The sequence below is a fragment of the Oryctolagus cuniculus genome, chromosome 12 (assembly GCF_964237555.1).
Source record: "Oryctolagus cuniculus chromosome 12, mOryCun1.1, whole genome shotgun sequence".
Classification (NCBI taxonomy): Eukaryota; Metazoa; Chordata; class Mammalia; order Lagomorpha; family Leporidae; genus Oryctolagus; species Oryctolagus cuniculus.
Window position 1 is genome coordinate 37,298,377 of NC_091443.1, and position 25,060 is coordinate 37,323,436.

At 39.8% G+C, this 25,060-nt stretch overlaps 1 protein-coding gene across 1 annotated transcript; it reads left to right on the plus strand.

Moving 5' to 3' along the window:
* Positions 1–15,038: 15,038 nt before the first annotated feature.
* On the plus strand, positions 15,039–24,810 carry CLEC14A (C-type lectin domain containing 14A). Its single transcript, XM_008269514.4, has one exon. The coding sequence runs from the start codon at positions 19,227–19,229 to the stop codon at positions 20,673–20,675; it is 1,449 nt and encodes a 482-aa protein (XP_008267736.3). The 5' UTR covers positions 15,039–19,226; the 3' UTR covers positions 20,676–24,810.
* The last annotated feature ends 250 nt before the right edge of the window (positions 24,811–25,060 follow it).

The window sequence follows — 25,060 nt, forward strand, 5'->3', positions numbered from 1 at the left end:
TACGTTTGTTCATTTTAACAAAGAGTAATAACCTGCATTATATTTTTATTCTATTTTATTCTGCTTTAAATGATTATATTTATATTCAATATCAATTTACATATAATTTCAGCACGAATAGCCCTTATTATTAAATGATTTTCAAGCTTTTTTTTTTTTTTTTTTTCAGTTTCTTGTATTCCAACATTTGAGTGTAGCGTGATCTAGTTAACAGGTTAGGGGGCCCAGCGCCACGGCTCACTAGGCTAATCCTCCGCCTTGCGGCGCCGGCACGCCGGGTTCTAGTCCCGGTTGGGGCGCCGGATTCTGTCCCGGTTGCCCCTCTCCCAGGCCAGCTCTCTGCTGTGGCCAGGGAGTGCAGTGGAGGATGGCCCAGGTGCTTGGGCCCTGCACCCCATGGGAGACCAGGAAAAGCACCTGGCTCCTGGCTCCTGCCATCGGATCAGCGCGGTGCGCCAGCTGCAGCGCGCCGGCCGCGGCGGCCATTGGAGGGTGAACCAACGGCAAAGGAAGACCTTTCTCTGTGTCTCTCTCTCTCACTGTCCACTCTGCCTGTAAAAAAAAAAAAAAAAAAAACATGTTAGGGGACAGGTTATCTTTTCCAAAAGAAGCCACAAAACATCTCCTATCTTACATACTATTTAAGAAATGAACTCTATATTCTCCCTCTTGAAAAATGATCAGATATCCAACAAATGTAGCAAAAGTATTTTTTTCCCTTCCTAGGTGAGGTTAAGTAAGAGTTTGCAGTGCAGCTTCAGCCTCTTTTGTTGGAACACAGTGATAATGCTGCCTAGAAGGAAAAACAATACTAAGGTGTTCCACTTACTACTGCTCTGCAACAAATTATCTCAAACTTCATGAGGTTACCATGTTCACAGAAGTTCTTGTCTTTTTTCTACAGTCTTTGATGCCTTAGGTGGGAAGATTGAGTGACCAGTGAATCAGCTAATGTTACCTCAATGTGTTTTCTCTAATAAAGTTACCTCAAGTTTGGCAGCTGTATTCTCTTTTTTTTTTTTTTTTTTTTTATTTTTTTATTTTTTTATTTTTTTGACAGGCAGAGTGGACAGTGAGAGAGAGAGACAGAGAGAAAGGTCTTCCTTTTGCCGTTGGTTCACCCTCCAATGGCCGCCGCGGCCGGCGCGCTGCGGCCGGCGCACCGCGCTGATCCGATGGCAGGAGCCAGGAGCCAGGTGCTTTTCCTGGTCTCCCATGGGGTGCAGGGCCCAAGCACCTGGGCCATCCTCCACTGCACTCCCTGGCCACAGCAGAGGGCTGGCCTGGAAGAGGGGCAACCTGGACAGAATCCGGCGCCCCGACCGGGACTAGAACCCGGTGTGCCGGCGCCGCTAGGCGGAGGATTAGCCTAGTGAGCCGCGGCGCCGGCGGCAGCTGTATTCTCTTATCTGGAGTCCCCATCCCCACATCAGTCTCTATGGCAATTATCCATATCTCTCCACTGCCATTTAAAAATTAGACAGTAGAAACTTGACTCAGCCTCCGTTTCAGTGGCCATTTGCAGCAGGAATCGGAGCAGAACACAAGAGAGGAGGCTGCAAGTTCCTGGCATTTCTGATTTCTCTCTGCAGGCCCGTTCTCTAGGGCTGATGGTTTCCAAGAAAGGACCCTTAACCTAATGTTTGTCATAAAAGTTACCCCTAATTCTCCACCTCCCCTTAGTTGATTTCTCATCTGTATAACAATGTCAAAGGGCAAGTATGCACTTCAGAAATTGTGAAAGGAAGCACAGTCTTATTAGGTAGTTTTATAATTTTGTATTCCTATAACAAAAAGTGTAATCTCCGTTCTAAGACACAGTTAAGAAGGCCAAGGCAAGGAAAAATCACTGAAGTCAAAAATTAGAACATATGATCACTTGGGAAGCATTTGTAAAATAACCTTTCTTAAGCTCTGCTTCTCTTGCAATGCCTATTTCTAATTTAATTGTCCTAGGGCTGGTGTTTAGGATACAGTGTAATTATTTTATGATGGTTCAAGCTAAGGAGAATAATGACCTCAAAAAAATTTTCAAAAAAAATCTCCAATTCAGAAACTAAAAGCTACTCTCTCTTGTGATATTGTTACTTACTGTTTTGAAATCAAGAGTTTAAACAAGCAATCAATATAGCACCTAACAATACTAGTATCAGTTTGAGTCATGCCATAAATAAGTATACACTCTAATTATTTTGAATATATTTATTTTAAAAATGATATGATAGTCCAAGAGAATGTTCCAGAATGGTTTGCAAAAAAAATTGTCTAATAAGAATTGTGGTTGTTCATTTAGAGCAACACAAAATTAGATCAATGAGTTAAATGTAGTGAAAATATTTCCTAAGGAAATCCTTACTTCTTTCCAAACTTGCCTTGTCCCAATATATATATTTTCCTTAGTGTCAGATCGGAATATTTGTCATAACCATTAACGAATGTGTTTATTCAGTTGTTGTGTGAATTGCTTTGATCTGAGTATACCAAGATAAGCTTCCTGAAGTATTAACCTTCTCTCCTCAAGGAAAAAAAAAATATTTTCCAGTAAACACAGAGTTGCTTTGGAGCATGATGCAACTGCCTGCCACTCTCATGAACTCTCTGCTGTAACGACTCAGAGCACCAAGATAAACTGGAATTTAAACAGGAAAGGTTTATGGTGTTAGACTTGTCCAGTTAAGAGGTCTAACCCAAATCTAAAAACATTAAACATTATGGATTTATTCTCTTTCACCCTGGCCCTAATTTCCCATCAAATGAAAGAAAAAAACTATAGATATATAATTTTTTCTTCTAAAATATTATCTCCAATTTAGTTAAAAACAGGGTTACACTTTCAAAATGCTGGCTTGAACATTTGCATGAATTTCTATTCCTTGCCTAAACTACAGTTACACAATGACAAAGGTGTTTTGTAGATAGCAAAACAAGGACAATGATAATTGAGTACACAATAGTAATAAATGTTTGGCAACTGGAAAGCATATGGCCTAGAAAGCTAAATCCTAAATTGGCAGTGGGCATCTGAGGAGCAACTTAATTTTATACTAAAGAACTCTCAACGGATTCAAGTTAATGATACCACTAACCTCTGTAGAAGAGGAAGAAAGATTGGGACTGAAAATTAAACTACAGCTGAAAGTCTTTAAAAAAAAAAAAAAGAGTTAGCTCCTTTGAGCCTCTCCACTCCCCTGAGCAGTTTGACAACAGCTCTTTCCTCATCCCAGCAGTGTTCATCTCCACAGAATATAAAATACTCTGTCTCTAGACTGAAAAACTGCACAGTAAAATAGGGGGTGAGCAGCCAAGCTTTTTCCCTCCAGGTCAGAGGTTGGAAGTACATTTTCTGAAGACTAAACAGTCTAAGTAGGCAAGAGGAAAGAGTTACGAAGGACAGACAGACTCTGGAGATCCCAATATAGAGAACACCCAGTAGAAAAGTCCTTAGCCAACAAGCCAAATGCCTGCACACAGAGCTTTGAGAAGATGGATAGGGTCATTCATTCCTCTTAGATCCGAGAGATATAACATTCAGAAAAGAGGATTTAAAATTAAAAAGAAGTCTCAATATATGATTGGGAGTTAAAGTTGGGGACAAAGGAGATTCTAAGAGTATCCAAGAAGAAAAATAGGCTTCATAAGATGGATTAAGAATGGCTAGGACTTGAAGTAGAATGACTTTGAAATCACAAGGATAATACTGAAATGTACAAAAGCAATCAAGTATTGCTCCACAACACCAAAAGGAAATCGTTTTCTTCCTAAATCCCACACCAGCGAATAACTAAGTACAGGAGTATAATAAAGTAAATTTGAGATGTGCAAGGCCTCCAGGATGTGCTCCACGAAAGTGGGGATTAGCTGAGAAGCAGAGAGAGAGAGAGAACAATGAAACAGAAAGACGTAATGAACATGGGTCCCAAGACTTCAGAGCTCAGCAGGGTCATGGATGGATCCATCAGTGGAGCAGATTGTAAGGCTGGAAAAGACCTCTCAGAGGAGAAAGACACCAGGATGCTCAGTAACTAAGAAGAAACTTTGCAATATGGAAACTGTATTTGCGGTATTCGTGAACTCTCATACTATCCTTGAAACTTATCTGTAAATCTACAAATACTCTAAAATTAAAAGTTCATTTTAAAAATAAAACTTCCCAATAAACCTGCAACTTCTGCCTCTCCTCCCCCCCAAAAAATAGACCTTTATTTGGAAATGAAAGTCAGAAATGTATATACATGGGATTTACAAAAAGTTTGTGGAAAAATGTGAATTATGAAAAACTATGCAAGGACTTCCAAAGCTTTTGCAATAAAATAAACTTTATATTTAATTTGCCATGAACTTTTTGAAGTACCCTCATATGTACTATTGCAGAATAACAGTCAGCCCTCACTTTTCTTAAATCTCAAACTGGAAAACCAAGATATTGAAATATAAACATATTTAAAGATGTGAAGGTCAATGTTGAAATACAAAGACACGGAAGAGTGGGAAGCAGGGTATAGAGGGTGGTGGTTAGGGGAGTGCTGTGTGTAGCAAGCCTGGTTCCACTTTTTGACTTTAAATCCCATGCATGTATAACTTAGTGAAATAGAAAATAAAGTTAAAGGGAAAATATGTGGTTTGCATATATTATACATATTCTCCAAGGAAATTTTACTGTTAAATAACATTCCCCATTGCCCCCTGAATCACCTTGTTAAGCCAAATCTGTGATGTTCCAAGAAATAATTCGGTTTGGCAAATTCAGCCACTTTAGGAAGGGTGAACTACCAGTAACAGGTCTATCTGATTTGCATATTTATTGTTCAATATAAATGACTACTAAATTTATACCTAAGACATTATTATTCCTTCTTAGGTTAAAGTATATTGTTTATACCAAATATTTACTCCTTTTCCTACAGGTGCATATCATACCTCCTCTCATTTTGTCAAAGGAAGTTAAATGTAAGTTAAAGGAGTTTTCTTGTACCCTCGTTATTTAACCAGCTATTCCAGAATACATGACACACTTGTGTGTTCTTACCTTTTTTCCAAAAAGTTGTAATGATAAATATTCTGAAAATAGTTTTTTAAAATGGATACAAGGAATGTTTACTATAAGAGTATCCATTGTGTGATTTCTGACACATCCTTTGTCATTAAATTGTTTACATGTTGGTGAAAGTAAGTGTTGATTTGTGCCATTTCTCCCTTGATAACATCAGGCATATAGTTAGGAAAGTCTCACTTATCTTAAATGATGTTATCTATGACGCTTCTAGAAATGAATGAAGCCCCCATCTACATAAATTGCACTTGGAATCTTTTTCCTCTGGTTTATATCCCTTTTAGTGTCTTTGTCACTTTACTCTCAGAAAACAAGATGTCCTTGTTGAGGAGGCATTCCTTTTTGTCGATAGGTTCCCTGACAAACAGTAGATATGGGAGCAATATTGTTAATTTCTTACACTGATTCAGATGTGTTTCAGTAACTGTGCCCTCTGGTTGTTTTGTGTTCTCAAACCTGACTGTCCTCTTTCAGTTCCTACTACTCTGCATCTGCCTTGATACCTGTGGTTACTATCCTCAACACATGATTAAACCTGCAAGACTGAATCGTAATGGGTGGGTGGAAGCCTGGTGGGAGAGAGAGGAAATGAATTTTAAGTTAAGGTGAAATTTCCAAAGGAATCACTGGACCTATGACCTTTAAATGATTTTTATGTTTCCACCAAAAATGACCTACAATTTTAATCTTGTAGATAGATTTTTAAGATAACTAACAAGAGGATTTTGTGAACTGGCTGATATTTTTAAATTTTCCTCCTTAATACACTATTTCACAATACCTAACAACGACAGCATCTAGATGCCTTTCTGGACCTCACAAGAATAAAATAATGTCTGATGCCCTTGCTACTCCCTTTACTGTTCAAAGAGAGCTTTGTTATGAGTCTGGTCACATGAAGGGCAACTCCTGGCACTCTCCCAAAAATGCAGCTATTGGTGAGAAGAATAAAAATATTTAGTATGGTTATCTTTTTGTAGGCCTGTGGATTAATGGAATCACGTAAGAAGTGGGAGTGAGCTGGGAGGAGCCGACCCTAAGATCCAACTTTGGATTACTGGACTGTCAACCCTGTGCCCACTGTGTCTTTCCACATTCAACCTAGAACTTTCCTTCCATACTCTTTACATTCTATGGATATCTTTGCTATGTCTTTGCTAATTTTTTTCATTAATACTCATTAAAGTGATAAGCAAAAATAAGCTAAATTCTGTGTATTTTATCACAACCTTATTATCCTATATTGCAGTTGAGAGAATTTTGTCTTTAGATGTTAAATACATTGTCCAAAGTTAAACTTTCAACTGGGACCTGACCCAACAGTTGTCAACATTTGTCCCTTTAGCTTCCATGGTACAAGTCATCCAAGTTCCTGACCATAAAATATAATTTGATCTCCTCATTGCCACCATTCTCTGGCAGCCAGGATCTGGCCAAAGATTTTTGTCTTCCCCAACCATCAGCTTCAAGGATTCTTTTGATTACATTCTCTAATCTTACAGTTGCTGCATCTTCTCAATTTGAACTCTTTTTTTTTTTTTTTTTTTTTTACTTCCATGATATTTTTAAAAAATCTTAACTTTCTTACTCTCTGACTTTTTGTTGCCTGGATCACCTTTTTGTTATTGATAGACATTCTCTAGGTTCTTATTCTTAGCTTCCTTCTGTTTACATCTTATTGCTTCCAAATGAACTTTACATTAGCACCAGAGACCAACTGTGTCACATGACACCTTCTAATATGAGTTTGCTATATTATTTGATGATATTCATAACTGTTGTGAAGAACTGTAACATAAAGGAGAAGGATGAAACACATAAGAGGCATTTAGTATGGAAAGTGGGTTGCTAACTTCCGATGTTGTTTCCATTTGTTCAGACTGCTGTTACAAAATAGCATTAGCGGACTGATTTGTAAACAACAAAAATGTACTTCGTCCAGTCCTGGAGGGTGGAAAATCCAAGGTCAGGGTGCAGTACATTCAATGTCTGGTGAAGGCCCACTTCCCAGTTGAACTATGGCCATATTCTCATTGTGTCCACACATGAGAGAAGGGTTAAGGCAGCTCTCTGGGCCTTCCCTTATAAAGGCACTGAACCTGTTTCTGAGGGGAGGGCCCTGCCATTGTTATTTAGACACCTCCCCAAAGTCCTGTTTTTTAAATTTATTTATGTATTCATTTGACAGATACAGTTAGACAGTGAGAGAGAGAGACAGAGAGAAAGGTCTTCTTTCTGGTGGGTCACCCCCAAAATGGTCACTACAGCTGGAGCTACGCCAATCCCAAGCCAGGAGCCAGGTGTTTCCTCCTGGTCTCCCATACGGGTGCAGGGGCCCAAGGACCTGGGCCATCCTCCACTGCCTTCCCAGGCCACAGCAGAGAGCTGGTCTGGAAGAGGAGCAACTGGGACTAGAACCCAGTGCCCATATGGGATGCCAGCACCGCAGGCAGAGGATTAACCAAGTGAGCTACGGTGCCGGCCCCCACAAAATCCTGTTTTCTAATAACATCTCATGGGTTAACAGGTTTCAACATATGAATCTGGGGGAGACAGAAATACAGATTACATCAGACATACAAGCAAAATTTATGACATATGTCAAGTATGGATAATAAGTAAATAGCTTATTAGAAATAGGCAGAATGTGTAGGGCTATAAGATAACCTGTAACAATTATTAACAATAGGTAAAGTTAATGGAATATATAATGGAACAAATAAGAATGTTACTTATAGAAGGGGATGGGGAAACACAGTCACAGTCATCTGTCACCCTCAGCTCCACCAGAGGCACTTAGATTCTTTTGAAGGATTTTAGAATTTTATTTGAACTTCTTGTGTGCTATCATTTCTTACTGTGTGTACTTCCTATCTGCAGATCTAAATGGAAAGCTCTCAAAACACAGACACAGGGATGTCTATGTCCTTTATTTCAGTAGGTAGTGGCCTCTGGATGTCTGCCTAATACATGTGAATGCATGATGGCGCAACCTGGGCATCTTGGCTGGTGTACTGCTTCCCTTTTGTTATTACTTTCATAAAACTGTTCATCTATGAAATAACCAGTATTTCTAAATGTAGGTTTTTCATCAAGAATTAATATCTTCCAATTTTTTGTAGTTAAGTATGTGTATCATCCAGGTAGTTTAGTGAGAAGAATTTCTTCTTTTACTGAAAACCAAACAAAAATAAATAAAACAATTTTTTCACACATATATGTTACATTTGTACTTTATTTTTATGTAATAATAATACTATATAATATAGAAACAATTCAGTATGGCAGTAAAAGCTTTGACTCTATAGTCAAATACCAAGTTTTGAGACTTAGATTTATAATTTAATAGCTCTGTGCCCTTGGATACATTTATTTTACATCTATCTTCCCCACATCTTCATCTATAGAAATAGTACCTAGCACATTAGCGTTCTTGTGTGGAATAAGTGAATTAAAGCAGGAAACTGCTTAGAAGAGTGTCCAGCACGTTCGCTCTTAGTATTGTCCTACATCCATTTTAAACAGATTTCCTTCTCTATACTTTTTCTGCATAACCTTCTAGCCAGAATTCTTTGCCTTTGAAAGCCAGATTCCAGTTCCACATCCTCCCTAGATAAGCAAATACATACAAGCTCATTATCCAGGCCTGAAAAGGCAGAAATAGGCTGTTGGTCATTAACTCTAATAATACTCCCTTTATGTTTGTTTTGTCCTGTTGAGTTGATGAACCATTTTCATATTCATTGCATCATTTGATTTTCACATACCTCTGTGACAAAAGTGGCCAGCTATTACTTCACATTTTTGAAAGATAAAGAAACCAAAACACAAAGCCGTTAAAATGGTTTGCCCTGGTCACCCAGAGGATGACCATGAACTCAAGGTTATATAGGCAGGCAGATAGGATTAAATCGATTAGATTTGCAAACTGGTGACCACCCTTTCGCCCTACCTGCTGTGTAATCTCATGCCCCTACCTGACCTCATCTGCCAGTCAGACCATGTGACCACGCCCCTTTGAAAGTGAATAAAAGGCCTGGAGCAAGGTGGGCCCCTCCCTTGTTGTCCCCTGACCTTGGGCTTGCAGCCTTCTGGTCACTCCTCTCTGCCTCTGCTTTCCTGCCTGCACTAAGCTCCCTGTGTCTGCTCCTAACTGCAGGCTCTGTTCCTCGTGGCTCCTGGCCTGCTCTCTACCTGGTATGGACCCAGCTTGCACTTCTAGACTTTCTCCCCTACTCTCCTGTGTAAATCGCTGAATAAATACTAAATAATTTCACTGAATAAATACGAAAAACCTCACCATGTTGCCTGGTTTGTTCAAGCTGACATTCAGAATTCTTATCTGAATAGACAATAAGAACTCTCAAAATATTAATATTGGAGTTATTAATAAGCTAGTCAATTTCAAAGGCAGCATAATTGTTGGCCATAGAGCTGTCCAACACTGGTAGAACAGATTCTGTTGATCCAGCTTCAAGCCAATAGCCAGTCCCTCACTTTTTCTTCGTTACATTCTTCTTTAAAAAAAAAATTCCCAATAGAGATAAGTAGCTTAGTGTCTATTCTACTCAAGGGTTTTGCCACTAGAATCTTCCGTTTAAGATGATCTTTAAGCTGAGGGAATGGCAGGTAGAACCTTCTCACACAAAACATTATTTCCTTTGTTCACACCATACTGTGTGTCATACTGACGAACATAAAAGCTCAGGCAGCACTGACTCAGATCATTGTCCTGGGTTGAATTCATTGTGTTACTTTTCTTCTGCAGGGTCTCAGGATAGTTAGTGAATTTCCCTGTGCCTCAGTTTCCCCTCCTGTAAAATAGGGCCAATAATATTACTTAACGCTTAGAAATCTCAGGAAGATTGCAAAGTATGCAAAATAGCAACTGGCGAAACAGGTGTGAGCTCTTGCTGTTATATGTATGACAAAACAACCTTCATTCTTTCTTTCTTTGGCTGGTGTTGCTAAACCAAGGCAACCAAACAATAGACCCCATAATGACCAAATGCTTAGACCAAAGCACCATATCCAACTCCTTACCTAAGACCTTTAACTCTCTCAGAGCTGCTCCCCCTCACATATCTTGAATGAAAATGTTCATAATTTCACAATGCCCAGTAATATATCTCAACAAGTCTGTTTTCTGACTTTTACCTTCATCACCATGAGCACCCTCCAGTTTTGCCTAAGGAATAGGTTGCTATGGCAACACTCGCCACCCACAGTCAACAGTCAAATTTCATTTCTCAGATACAGCTATTAGAAAATAAATGGTCCATGTAACATTTTTGTGTTTGTCTCCCTCTTCATTTATGAAATCTCTTACCTGTATGAGACATCCATAAATGTAATAAAAATGCAATTTTAAACATTTGAACAATAATTTTTTAATTCAAGTAAAAACACATTCAAATTCTCAAGGTTTCCAAAATAGCTTTCTGTCAATGTAAGGTTAAAACAAAAAACAGTCAATTTCCCTCAGCCCAGATTTTGTTTAGTCAAACTGCTTCTTGTTTTATAATAGGAATGTGAAATGAATTGTAACATTTGATTTGCTAAAAAAGAAATTTTCTCCTTTGTTTTTATACTGAAGGCAAAAAATGACTTACTCAACTTTTTCCCAAACAAGCAAACAAGAAGGAAGGAATATACCTCTATTTGATAGTCCCCCTGCCCCAAATTTGCCATTACTCCCCCAGCAGATTAAACACATGACATGCCTACTAGTCATGACCAGTACCACGTATTTCCAGGATAATTTTCCAAATGGATGGTGATGGTTAAACTAATCTGTGCTCCAACATTGGAGTATCATATGTCAACAGCAGTCATGTTCATTCCTTTCCTTGACTAAGTTTTCAGCCTTCTCTTGGTAATTCCTTAATAAGCCATGTTTGTATTTGAGTTCCCCCATCATGGACAACTAAGAATTGAGATAAAGAAGCCCTCTTCCATCTCTTCATACTGTTGGGAACAGACAAGAATAAGCAGAATCCCAACACCCCTCTGCTGATACCCCTACCTTCTCCAGCTCTTCACCTTCCTGTACCCTCTTCCTCCGTCTTTGACAATGCCCTTTAAATGACTGGTGACTATTAATCATAATCAAAATAGCATTTAATAAGAAAGTACATATATATGTATAAAATAATACTCTGAATTTAATGAAAGCACAGCTAAGCAAGATTTAGATAATGCTCTTAGAAGAATGTTTCAGAATAAAACTATAAGGAATTTTTATCAAGTATCAATAACCATCAGTCTATGTAGTATAATAGGTGGTTTTCATTAATAGGCCTCTTTCTGGAAGTAAATATCATTTGATTTATTTAAAATAATGATGAGCTATTTACATGTGTGGACAATGGAGACAAGTACAATTTGCAGAAACCAGAAAGCATTTTAAAAATATAGCCACTTGATTATAGATATGGTATATAAGAAAGGATGGTTCAGTCTCACTCTGTGTTGAGTAACATATGTACTCTCAAATTTCAAAGAAAACGACTTAGGGATTCTTACCAAAATTCTAAATATCAAACAAGTCCTTCCTGCCATACTGACATTTTCTACTAAAAGTGAGTAAACATGAAAGCCAAAAATCAATGAAGTAATTCCTTTTCAAGAAGTGACATGGAATGATGGTAGAAAGATGGTGGGTATAAATAAAAATATTACAATAAAACATATAATAAAAAATAAAATATTAGGAAACCCAGTATTGCAAAAAGCAGCAAGGACCCCAGGTAAAGCAACACAGGGTATGAGCAGTTCTTATCTTTTTTTTTTTTTTTTTTTTTTTTTTTTTTTAGTTTTTGACAGGCAGAGTGGACAGAGAGAGAGAGAGACAGAGAGAAAGGTCTTCCTTTGCCATTGGTTTTTGACAGGCAGAGTGGACAAAGAGAGAGAGAGACAGAGAGAAAGGTCTTCCTTTGCCGTTGGTTCATCCTCCAATGGCCGCCGCGGCCAGCGCTGCTGGCCGGCGCACTGCGCTGATCCGATGGCAGGAGCCAGGTACTTATCCTGGTCTCCCATGGGGTGCAGGGCCCAAGCACTTGGGCCATCCTCCACTGTACTCCCTGGCCACAGCAAAGAGCTGGCCTGGAAGAGGGGCAACCAGGACAGAATCGGCACCCCAACCGGGACTAGAACCCAGTGTGCTGGCGCTGCAAGGCAGAGGATTAGCCTAGTGAGCCGCGGCACCAGCTAATGAGCAGTTCTTTATTGTGAAGAATCTAGCTTTCCAGTAATGGAGATCCATGAATGGTTTCACTATTAATGGAAATAATTAAGGATTTATAGTACTGAATGTTGTTCTGGGGCATCAGCTAAGACACTGCTTGAGACACCTGTGTCCCACACCACAGTGCCTGAATTTGAATCCTGGCTCTGCTCCCAATTCCAACTTCTGACTGATGTGCACGTGGTAGCTCAGGTATTCATGTCCATCACCTAGTTCACTGTTTCTAGCTTCAGCTTGGCCTTGCCCTGACTATTGCAGTCACATCCCACCAGCAGATGGGAGCCCTGTCTCTCTCTGCTTCTCAAATAAATTAAAATATAATAGTTATTCCAAGTGAGTTTTTAAAATACTAGATAAAGATAATCTTCAATTTAAACAACTCTTTGTCTTGTAATTCAAGGCATTATATTCCCCCATAATTACAATTTTCAGCAAGTTAAATGGCAGTTAAGAAAGACAAGATTTAAGCATAAGTCATAGAAAAAAAACTACTTTATTGTATTTGGGATGGAAAGAAAGTGAAACAATTTCCTAAGATGACCTTGTACATCTACAAATCAAAAGGAATTTCCTGGTGGTGAAATCCAAACCAAACCAAACCAAATCCTTGCTGAAAAAGCATTTTGGTTATTACCCTAGTGGGTGTCAAGTGGAAATACATGTAGCCAAATTCAGTCATTAATGTATGTAAGTGTATATTTGGTAGAATATTTTAAATTAATAAAAGGCATTTGTGAAATGTCCACTTCATATGCAAAGAACTAAAATATTTACACATTTTGACTATTTTCTTTCAACTGCTTTGAAAGAACAGACCATCAATGTACTGAACGTCGATCAACATTTACTGTACCTGCATGGATGGGTCACTGTTCACACTCACTCTCACAAAAATGACCTCTAGCTACTACTGACCAAGAGCTCAAAACCAGGGAAGCTTGCCACCACAAGTGACTGGTCAAGTAAAGCAGGTGTTTAATTACTTTAATATGAAAATGAAAAGCATAGCTCTGACCAACTTCTAGCAATAAAGCAGAGCACCCATGGGCTTAATTTAATAGCTGTTGATATTAATCACACAACGTGCTCATTGCTATTCTACTTGCTCTAGAGTATACAGGTATAGCCACATTACAAAGAATTAATGACTTCAAGAAATGTGGGGAAGCAGGATGAATACATAGGAAAGAGTAACAAATACTACAAGGCAGTATGTTCATAGAGCAAAAGCTTCTCATTCTGTTAGAGGGAAATAATAAACCATGCAGAGCTTTTTAATTGAATAGAGATTTGAAGGCAACTTAAGTGCATGTGTGATTTATATTAATGTGGGGGTCAGAGGGCGCTGGGTAACGAGCAGGGTAAATCCTGTAGGATTGGCTACAAAAATCTAGATGACTTAGGGTTGAGAGAGTCAGAGCAGAAAGAGTAGAACAGATGTATTCAAGACTATCCTTTTGTTCATAGACAAGGGAAAGAGGATTCAAATCTATCTGTGGTTTCTTTCTTGAAACAAGGTCCCTGAATGGTACTGACACCTCTGAGGCCAGTGTGTCAGTGATGAGCTGAAGGCAGAAGATAAAAGTTGATCATCAGCGCGATGTGCCAGCCGCAGCGCACCGGCCGCAGCAGCCATTGGAGGGTGAACCAACGGTAAAGGAAGACCTTTCTCTCTGTCTCTCTCTCTCACTGTCCACTCTGCTGTCAAAAAAAAAAAAAAAAAAAAAAAAAAAAAAAAAAAAAAGAGTTGATCATAAACTTGTTTAACCACGTCACTACCCTGAGTTCTTATCCAGTTGAATTCAGATATTCTTGTTCCCAAGTGGAGAATATTTGGAGAGGGAAGCCTGGAGGAAAGTCTATTTGAGACTGCGGGCAGAGTTTATTTCAAGAGGTCAGCAAATTGAGTTCTTGTCCTTTATCTTTATAATCTCCCAAAGCAGAGCTTCTCTGCAACTTGACCACTGGGTTGAGTTTCCTAGGTATACCAAAGTCACATTGTGTCTGTCCCTTGATGAAGGGGACCCAGCAAAGCCTTTACTGAGTTCTCTCCATTCTCTGCTGGTGAAGCCTTCTCTGTGCTAAGCTCTGCTTTTCCACTACCTTACTATTTCTCAAAGAGGCTCTGGTAATGAGTGAACAGGAATTTATGCAGTTTTTTCCCTAGCTGGGGAATTTATACAAATAGACAAGAAGATCCAAAGCACATAAGAGGCCACTGCACCCTCCCCTGTCCCAACCCCTTCATCCTGAATGCTCTTATACATGTTATTCCAAGAATGCTGTAGTCACTCAGGGCACTAGATGATAAAGATAATAAAGAATGATGCATTTTGAAATTCTTTCTTTGCTCTTCACTGTCACCTGCTGTGATCCATGTGACTAGAGAAGAACAGAAGGGAACAGAAAAACTAAACTGACCCAGAGGATTCCCCAATCAAATCCTCCATTGCACCTATCCTGGCATATTGAGAGTATTTGAGGAAGGATTATTATTAAACAATGCCATATTCACACATATGTTTGATTCTGAATTCCTATATGGAATACAAGGTACTGAGAGAAAGTTGGCTCAAACTGTTCTAATCTGTCAATAAACTGTAGAGCCAGACCCACAATAAGACCATTCATGGGACAGTGTTATGATACAGCAGGTTAAACCAACTACCTCCAATGCCTGCATCCCATATGAGTGCTGATTTGAGTCCCCACCAATCCTCTTCTGATGCAACTCCCAGCTAATGTGCCTGGGAAGGCAGCAGAAGACAGCTCAAGTATTTGAATTCCTGTCACCCATGTGGGAGACCCAGAGGAAACTCTTGCCTCCTGGCTTCAGCCTGGTACAGCTCTAGCTGTTGTAGTCATTTGGGGAGTGAACCAGCAGATGGAAGATTCTCTCTCTTTCTCTTTCTCTCTCTCTCTCTCCCTGTCTCTCTGTCTCTCTGTCTCTCCTCTCTCTGTAACTTTGCCTTTCAAATAAATCTTAAAAATAGAAGATCATTCACAAAAGATATAATCTAACAAAAATGTGATAATTATGATCTTCAGTTTTTTATAGACATGTATATACTATTTAGTATACTTAGAAAGCAGCTCTTTTTCCTCTCTCCTCACTGTAATAAATCATATACAATGTGTGACTTCAGTACAAAATGAAGTGAAATTATACCAAAATGATATAGGGCATCCACTTTTATTGACTAGAGTTGTCTAAATCACAGCTAAGCCTTTGACTATAAAGTAAAGATATGTTATCAAAAAAATTAAAAAAGAAAGGAGATGGGAGTATCATTATATTATTAGAGTTGCATCTATGAATGACATAAAATCTGTTCTCTTTATATTAATAAAAATGTTAAAAATTAATGCAAATTCTGAAGGTCAAACAAGAATCTTCTGAATGTATCAGATTTGAAAAGTCTTAAAATAGTAAATTTATATTACATCTTTGGAATAAACCATTATAGAACATGCAGTGCAGGGGTGTATGAATTTGTCTGATAAATTAGCCTTAAAATGATCCAGATATTAAGTTCAACTAATAATCATTGCAAGGTTGTACTGCCTCTACAAAGCAAATGCTAAAGTAATTGCTGGTTATCCCTAGTACTTACAATGTGATAACAGATAAACCTAATGGGATTTGAATTTAAGGAGCTGTGATTTGCCCCCTCCTTCTCCCAGGTCTGTGAAGTGGAAATTCTGCAGGTACCAAAAGAAAAGGCACACTTTTGGACTTAAAAGTATGTCCTGATTATCAAATCCACTTCCCATATAAATCCTCCAAAACCAGATCATAACATAAAGCTAGTGGCTTGAACAGGCATGGTGAGCCGTCCAAAAGCCTGAATAAAAATGCTTCATACTTTTTGTAATAAGAGCTTGTCAAGAAGTCCAAAATTAGTACTTCAGATCAGTTTATTTGGAGAAGCACTAGCCAGTGATCTTGGAACACGACTGGCCCTGTGAAGTAATGATCTGATTCTTAATAAAAAGCTTGAAAACCCCATGTGTTCAATTGATAACATACAGCATCTTTCTAAATCCAAACCTGAGAATAAGAGAGGTGGAGCAATAGCTTACATCCACTGGCTTATCTCTCTATATATGCCCAGAAGGAGCAGGACCAGGCTGAAGCCTAAACCTGGGCGCTGTGAACACAATCCAGGTCTCCAAAGTGGGTGGCATGAACCTAATCACTTGGGTCATCACCGTTAAGTCCCGGAGCCCACCTTAGTAGGAAGCTAGAGTCAGGACAGGGAGACAGGTATCAAATCCATACACTCCAGTATAGGATGCAGTTGTCCTAACCAGTAGGCCAAACACTCTACCATAAACTTTTGGAAGTACCTTCATACACCCAGGAGTGGAAGTGCTGAGATACGGAGCATGCAGATGTGCAATTACAGGAAAAAATGTCAAGCTTTTCCAAAAGAGTTTATCTGTAACGTATGAAAAAACTTGTAAATGTACACTTGTTATTATCAGATTTTTATACCTTTGGGCTCCAGTGGAGTTAAAATGGTATCATATTATGATATTAATAAACATGTTATTTAAAAGCAAAAGCTTTCCTCCATTTCCAATTTTTCAGCTATGGTATACATTTCAAAGTATGTTAGTGGTTATAGATCAACATGGTGATTAATTAGAAAATGATACATTTGTTACTTGGAACTAATCTCTCACATCATTCCAGGCACAGCCAGGACTATGATATATGATCATTATGGCCAGTATATGCTTTGCTAATACTCCCCCTCTGCCTCCAGCTTCCATAAGCAAAATGCCAAAGAATGAGGTCACATATTTACTAGTTTCCAGTTTTTTATTGTTTCTTACTGTAGAAATTGCATGTCATCCAAAGTGATTTTCTAAATATCTAAGACATTTCTACTGACTACTTAAATTTGGAAAAGTTTTTATTAAAATATACCTTTCTATATGGACACATTTACCAACACTCTGTCATAAGCTTGCAAAGGTATATAGAGTTGGCACAAGTGATTAAGTGTTTTAAAAATCCATTCAACTCAATTTCTGGATTTTCATGTTCCTGGCTCATAACACATTAGGTTACTTAATTTAAATGCAAAGTCATGTTTAAATGTCTCTGACATTTCAAATGAAGGACTAATGAATGCCCTTTAACTTGGGGAACAGAAAGGGTAGGAAAGAAATTCGACTGCAAAACTCTATGGTCAGCAAAAGCAAGCTAAATGTGATGATGATTCATGGTGTTTACCATCGTTGTTAAGATACGTGAAATTTCCAGGAGGAAAAGGAGAGTAAGAGTAATGGTGAAGATACGATCGGAGAGTAGAGATGTGATCCTGAAGCCTTCTTTCCCACCCCTCATTAATCTGAACTGTCCAGTTCAGGACAACAAAGTGAGTTTAAGGGTGTGCTATGCATTATTCATGCTATGGCATCTCATTCTGATACAGATATTTAAATGCGTCAAACATTTTAAGAGGACTTAATTGATATCCTTTATGTATTTGTGACTACAACATATTTGGTCACTGTAATTCACACAAGTAGGTGATATATTTCCTAAAGAAGTAGAACTGTCTGCTGCTAACAAGAAATCTTTTCACAGTGTGGCTTATCTTTCCTTCCTTTTCTCACCTTTTATTACTGCCCATTTCCAATTGATGTGGTGTTCATAATAAAACTAACTCATAGAATTCTGAAGAAATTAGCTCACCCTTTCAAAATAGAGGTTTTCTTATAGTATACAATACGAATTAAAATGTAATACATATTTTAATTACTAAGGATGCTGAACACAATGCTCCTTATAGAGAACCTTTACAACTTATTCTATATATATTGGCACTTCATCACAGAAGTAAATGATATTAAAATAGTTCATGGATAAAATAACACATAGGGCAATAGTAATAAGGCCTAGTTTATATATAACTTGTATGTGCTCATCTATATATATAAAACCAATGTAATGCTCAGGACACCTAGCAACCTAAGATCTATGGTCATTAATTTTCATTTTTGCCTAGAAATAGGTTTCCTTTCCCAAATGAACTAATATTGGCCACTTCAAAGAGAAACAAATGAAAGTACAAAACAAACTTTTAAGGCAGATGCTGAGGAGAGAAGAAGGGTTTCCCATTTCAAATGCCCAAAGGAATTCTAAATTCTTGGACTAGCAATGACGGGGCCCCAGTCTCCACTGGCTGGGTGGAGAAGCAGATCCCCAGAGAGAGATGTGCGGTTAAACAGTGTGGCCTCTGGTGCTGAAGCCGGATACGAAGATTTCTCGTGAGATTGTTTATTACTTCCCCACTCTACCTCTCTGAGCACCACACAAACACACCCACTCACCCACACACCACCCCTACACACACAGACAGGAACTCTCCCCAAGGCTGGAGCCGTCTGCGAGTTCTGACGCCAACTCCACTGTTCCGGACAGAAACACAATGAGCGGGCGTGGGCTCCTAATCCTTCCTGCCAATGTCCAACACTTGTGTTGGAGGTTTGAGGTGCCGCAACTCCCCGAGCAGGGAAGAAAGACCCACTCCATCCCAGTGGTGACTTTTCCTCCTGTTCTAAGGCAGGGGTGGGGGGTGGGGGTGCTTGATCATCTCCTGGACTGCCTTCCATGTGCCCTGGCGCCAGCTGTGCTCCTGACCCCAGAATAAATCAGGGCTGCACCGGGCCTGGCAGAGCTCCCGACACATTTCCTGTCGCGGCCTATGGGAGGCTGTTGGCCGCTGCGACCATGGTGGGGATTCTTGGCGGTTGTGGGGCCTGGCGGGAGCGAGGGCGGAGGCGGCGAGGGGAGGGAGGACAGGGTGGAGGCAGCCAGCTGTAGAGGGCGGTGACCGCGCTCCCGAGGCAGTGCTGCGCCCTCGGGCGGGACAGTCCCAAGTTAAGAGCAGCTGTGGGCGCATAGCCTTCAAGATGAAGCCGACGCTCGCCCTGTGCCTCCTTGGGCAGGTTCTTTGGTTTGGGCCGGGCGCGGGCGAGCACCCCACCGCCGATCGAGCTGTGTGCTCGGCCTCAGGGGCCTGCTACAGCCTGCACCACGCTACCATCAAGCGAGAGGCGGCAGAGGAGGCCTGCAACCTACGCGGCGGGGCGCTCAGCTCGGTGCGAGGGGACGCCGAGTTGCGCGCTGTGCTCGCGCTCCTGCGGGCAGGTCCAGGGCCCGGAGGGGGTTCCAAAGACCTTCTGTTTTGGGTGGCGCTGGAGCGCAGGCGTTCCCACTGCACCCTGGAGAACGAGCCGTTGCGAGGTTTCTCCTGGCTGTCCCCCGACGCCAGCGGAGTCGAAAACGACACGCTGCCGTGGGTGGAGGAGCCCCAGCGCTCCTGCACGGCGCGCAGATGCGCAGGACTCCAGGCCACCGGGGGAGTTGAGCCCGCAGGCTGGAAGGAGATGCGATGCCACCAGCGTGCCAACGGCTACCTGTGCAAGTACCAGTTTGAGGCCTTGTGCTCCGCGCCGCGCCCCGGGGCCGCCTCTGACTTGAGTTACCGCGCGCCCTTCCAGCTGACCAGCGCCTCGCTGGACTTCAGTCCCCCCGGGACCAAGGTGAGTGCGCTCTGCCCCGGGCAGCTCTGGGTCTCAGCCACCTGTATCGCGGACGAGTTTGGAGAGCGTTGGGACGGGCTACCCGGAGAGACCGTGCTCTGTGCCTGCCCAGGGCGGTACCTCCGCGGCGGCGAATGCGTGGAGCTCTCCAACTGCCTAGACGACTCTGGAGCCTTTGCCTGCGAATGTGCTGCGGGCTTCGAGCTGGGGAGAGACGGACGCTCTTGCGTGACCAATGAGGAAGCACAGCCGGAACATAGCGGGACTAAGATGCCCACAAGGCGCCTGCCAGCCACTGCCGCTAGCCCAGTGCCGAAGAGAACGTTGTCACCCAGAGAACAGAAGCCGGGAGAGATGCCCCACGTGCCTGGACGAGGCAGTTCAGCAATGTCTACTCCAGAGATTATTCAGTGGGGCGCACAGAGCACGACCTCCACCCTTCAGAGATTCCCTCCAACCAAATCAGAGACAACCAGCCGCCCATCTGGAAGTACTATCCCCCAGTTTAATTCCACATCCTCCTCTTCCATTCCACAGGCTCCTGGCTCCTCCTCCACCGTGGTCTTCGTACTTGTGAGCATAGCAGTAGTAGTGCTGGTGATCTTGACCATGACAGTGCTAGGGCTTTTCAAACTGTGCTTTCACAAGGACCCTTCCACCAGGCCAAGGAAGGGACCTTTGGCCTTGCCGGGCGTGGAGAGTAACACGGAAGCTAATGCGCGCTCCAGTTCTGCGCATTGCACGGACAACGGGGTGCGGGACAGGGCAGAGGGCGCCTCACTGACGGGGTCCTCTCTTGACTCTGGGGACACCTAGGGAAACAAAGGACAAGGGCACTCCAATGGGAAGGAAGGTGAAGAGGAATGTATTTGTGAATGAGGATTCCTACAGAAATCCCCCTTTAAATTCCCTGGACTGTCCTAGGGAGCTAAACCTCAACAGGACACTCTTCCTGAAGGTGGAAGAGGCAAAAGTGCCTTAAGGTGGTACTGGGCGGGAGGGGGGAGGGGAGTGGGATCTTGCTGAAAGGAGGTGGTTTTTTACGTTTATTCGGGGAAATTTCAAGACAGTGGAAGCAAATAGAAAACAATGCAATTTTTTAAAACATTCATTTTCACCAAATGAGAGGGACCTTTTATGTTTACATGGTTCAGGCTGGGAGTATATCGTTTGAAATTCCCAGGCAAAAAATAAAATAAAGTATTGTTGATAACCTAGATTCAAATATGATTGGTTTCCTCCAGGCATAATTATCAAGGAAGAACAGCTGAGGGGCTTAGTGGAATCAGTAGCAAGAATGCTTACTGCTTTAAGGTTAAGGGCAGAGTCCTTAAGTCCTTGTAATGAGGACAGATCTTTAAGAACTAGTAACTTTACCCTTTGATCATTTATCCTTTGCTTTCAAAGTCACTGCTGCCTATGTGCTGTGCTATAAATCCAAAGTGTAGTGTTGCCAGAGTTGCTGGCTCTAGAAGCAAATTATAGCTGACCACCAATTCAAGTGTTTACTGTGTGTCCTTGCCCAAGGAAACAAATGATTTGTGATTTCCCCTTCCAATGTCTTCACTCTCTGGTGCAGTGACCTCCCCTACCAAATAGCTCTCTCCTAAACATCAAGATGCTGATCCTCACTTCCAATTACGGTGATGTTAATTCTCAAGTAAAGCATTAATACTAAGTATTGATTTGAAGTCTCCTGGGTGCATTAAAGCAAAAGCAAGCAGGGTATCTTCCAGAGTTGCTAGGTTCTTATGCATGTTTTCCTCTGTGGAAAAGTCTGCATACTAAGCCATTTCCTTTTCCTTGCGGCAAGAGTGTGTTCAGCGATAATACACGCTCATCTTGGAATGGTTACAGTTTAACAAGAGTCTACATAAGCAAAAGTACAATAAACAACTTTCCATAAGAATTAATAATGTAAGACATAAATGATGAATATAAAATCTATCATCTTGTTATGATTTGGGGTATTAGAATGTAATCTAAATGAAGCATTTCTCTGCAAAGTGAGACATAATAAAAACCACTGTTTACTTGAGTCAGGCTTCCTATTCCACTTTTATTAGTATGCTGAGACTTTAGGTGTGTGTAGTATGGAGAGAAAGAAGCTGTGTAACAGAAGAATGAAAACAGGAAGAAACTTAAACTACATCTTCATAGGTTCATTTGGATATAGTTGAGAGTACATGGTATATAATAGGGTAGACAAAATTAGAAAATGGCTAATGAAATAATCTACTAGGAAAGTAGATTATTACTACTTTTAGTGGTAGATTATTACCACTTATTAATCTACTAGAAAAGCAGCTCAATCCATAAATCCATGTTCAAAATATATGTATTTGGTATTTAAAATTGAAGGAATAAAAATAGATATTTTGCTTCACTGTACTTCTAAGCAATTAAATTCAAGTAAAATCACAAATAAATTAGAATTAACATTCAAAGTAGTAGTGCTAAGTATCGTAATTGCACAAGTGAAACTATAAAGAAGGTAAGTAAATTCTTCCCCAATGTCCCCCAATTTGTCAGAATATATCTAAGTCCAATTCAATCTTGGTGTTACATCTTTTCTCTTCATCATATGCCTTTCCTTGGAGAAGGTAACTGTTTGAATAAAATATATGGATTAGAAAAATTAGTTTAATTTATAACAATTATAATACTGTGTGTGTGTGTGTGTGTGTGTGTTTGAACACACTGCCTTAAAGCATCATGCCTTGCAACGTTATGACACAATAGGGCATGCATCATTAACATATCAAGGAGCATGTGACAGGTGGCATTAAGCATCTTAGGCTCCAAATGTCTTGTAAGAAAAATAAACATCAGCCCAATTACTTGGCCTTACTGTTCCCTATTATTTCTGCTTGAAAGTGGACCAGGAAAGAATAACAGAAAATTATTTGTTTTCATCTTCAATTTCTTGGCAGATAGTAGTTAAAACCAAACTGCACAGACTTACCTTTGATTTCTGGCTATGATGTCTTCCCTAAAATATTGATTCAATTGCAAAAGCAGGGCAGCCAAGCATGATCTCTTGAGTCTATTTGAAATTAGGGTCCGTGTTCTTCCTTTTCATTACTTCTCTATGCACTTCTTTTTATTTCTCCAACTTGTTTGAAGTCCATTCCTTTCTTACTTAAAAACTTCTGCTCTCACACTCACCTCAGAGTTGTCTATTCACTCAATTTCTCACAAGGAACACTTGGTACCTAATTTACAGACTTTCTCTCCTTCCTAAGCCCTGCTTCATCTTATACAATCTAAAGTCTTCTTGCCTGATTGCTCCAATTCCTATGTATTCCAGTTCCTTGACTTCTTCACTTCCAATGAATCCACATTGGTATTAGCAACGCATTCCAACAGTCATTAAAATGTAGATGATTCTGACATTGCTCCACATCTGAAATCACAAATTCAGAAATTCTTGTGTGTGTCTTCATGCGTGTATGTAGGTTAAAAAGATCTATACCTTAATGAATTTTGCCATTGACCAGAGGTAAACCACTACTGTTTATTTTTGGTATTATTTTTTTCTTAGAAGAATAAGCTTTACAGAGAACAGTAAGCTGACATAGAATAATTATTTTTATGTTTCTTAAACAATTTTATATTTAAAGAAATTGAAAATATATTTTTAAAACTTTTATTCTGAATCATTTAAGAGTAAGTTGCTGAACTAATACTCCATAACCTCTGAATACTTCACTGATTCCTTTTAGGTTATATAATTTATTTGGATCCAATTTTTCATAGTATTCACAGTAGTGATATCCTGTCTTCTATTTTGGATTTTAGTAATTTGAGTATTTCTTCCTTTTTTGGGGGGAGGGTTGACTGTTACTAGCAGTTAAATATATATTTATATATGTATTACATATATGTAGTTGTTTATATATTGCTTCTGTGTTTTATTTTTAATATAATTTTATTTTGGTGTGATTGGAAAACATCCTTTGTACAGTTTTAATCTTTTAAAATTTTTGAGTCTTGTTTTATGTTCTAACCTGGAGCCTAGCGTATATGCTATAGAAAACATTCCATGGGTACTTGAAAAGATCTTATATCTGCTGTTGTTGGGTAGGGTGGTCTACAGATGTCTACTGGGACTAGTTTGTTTATACTGTATTTCAAGTCTTCTATTTTTATCTTTTTCTTAGTTGTTCTGAACAAGATTTAATGGTGGACTATTGAAGTCTCTAATTATCATTGTTGAATTGTCTATTCCTCTCCAATTCTGCAAGGTTTGGATTCATGTATTTGAGGATGCTTTAGGTGCAACTATATCATATATCATATATTTACAATTATTGTCACTCCTGAGGGAAGAATCTTTTTATCATTATAAAATGTCCCTAACTGTCTTTAGTGAGTTTCTTAGGGGTGGTTACTAGCCTATTTTGTCCAGTATTACTGTCTTATGGTTGTATTTTGCTTAGAATATCTTTTTACATGCTTCAGCTTTTAACTGTTTGTGCCTCTGAACCTAAAGCATGTTTCTTGTAAACAACACATATTTGAACAAATTTTAAAATTCATTTTCTAAATCTCTGCCTCCTGACTAGAGTTTTCATATACTTTTATTTGTTGTAATTATTCAGAATTTAAAACTACAGTTTTCTGTTGACTTTCAATATCTTAGTGTCATGTTTTTATGCCCTTTGGTTCCTCCATTACCCTCTTTTTATATTAAATATTTTATAAAGCACTGTTTTAATTCTCTTGTTTCTTTTCCTTTAATAGATTTATTTTCTAACTGGTTGCCCTGGAGATTGCCATTAACATCTACCTTTAAAACAATATAATGATAATATCAACTTAGTATTGATATTAGTAAAAAATTTTGCTCCCATATATCTATATTCCTTCCCTCCTGTTTGTACAATTGTTGTCAATAAAATGTTTATGTTTATACAATAAAAGAGATCATCAAAAAGTTAACAGAAAATGTGTTTTATGAAAAACTACACAGAGATTTCAAGAGTTTTTTGCACTAAAATGAACATTTTTTTTAATAGGCAGTTAGACACTGAGAGAGACAGAGAGACAGAGAGAAAGGTCTTACTTTGCCGTTGGTTCACCCCCCAAATGGGCACTACAGCCTGTGCTCTGTGCTGATCCGAAGCCAGGAGCCAGGTGCTTCCTCCTGGTCTCCCATGCGGGTGCAGGGCCCAAGCACTTGGGCCATCCTCCACTGC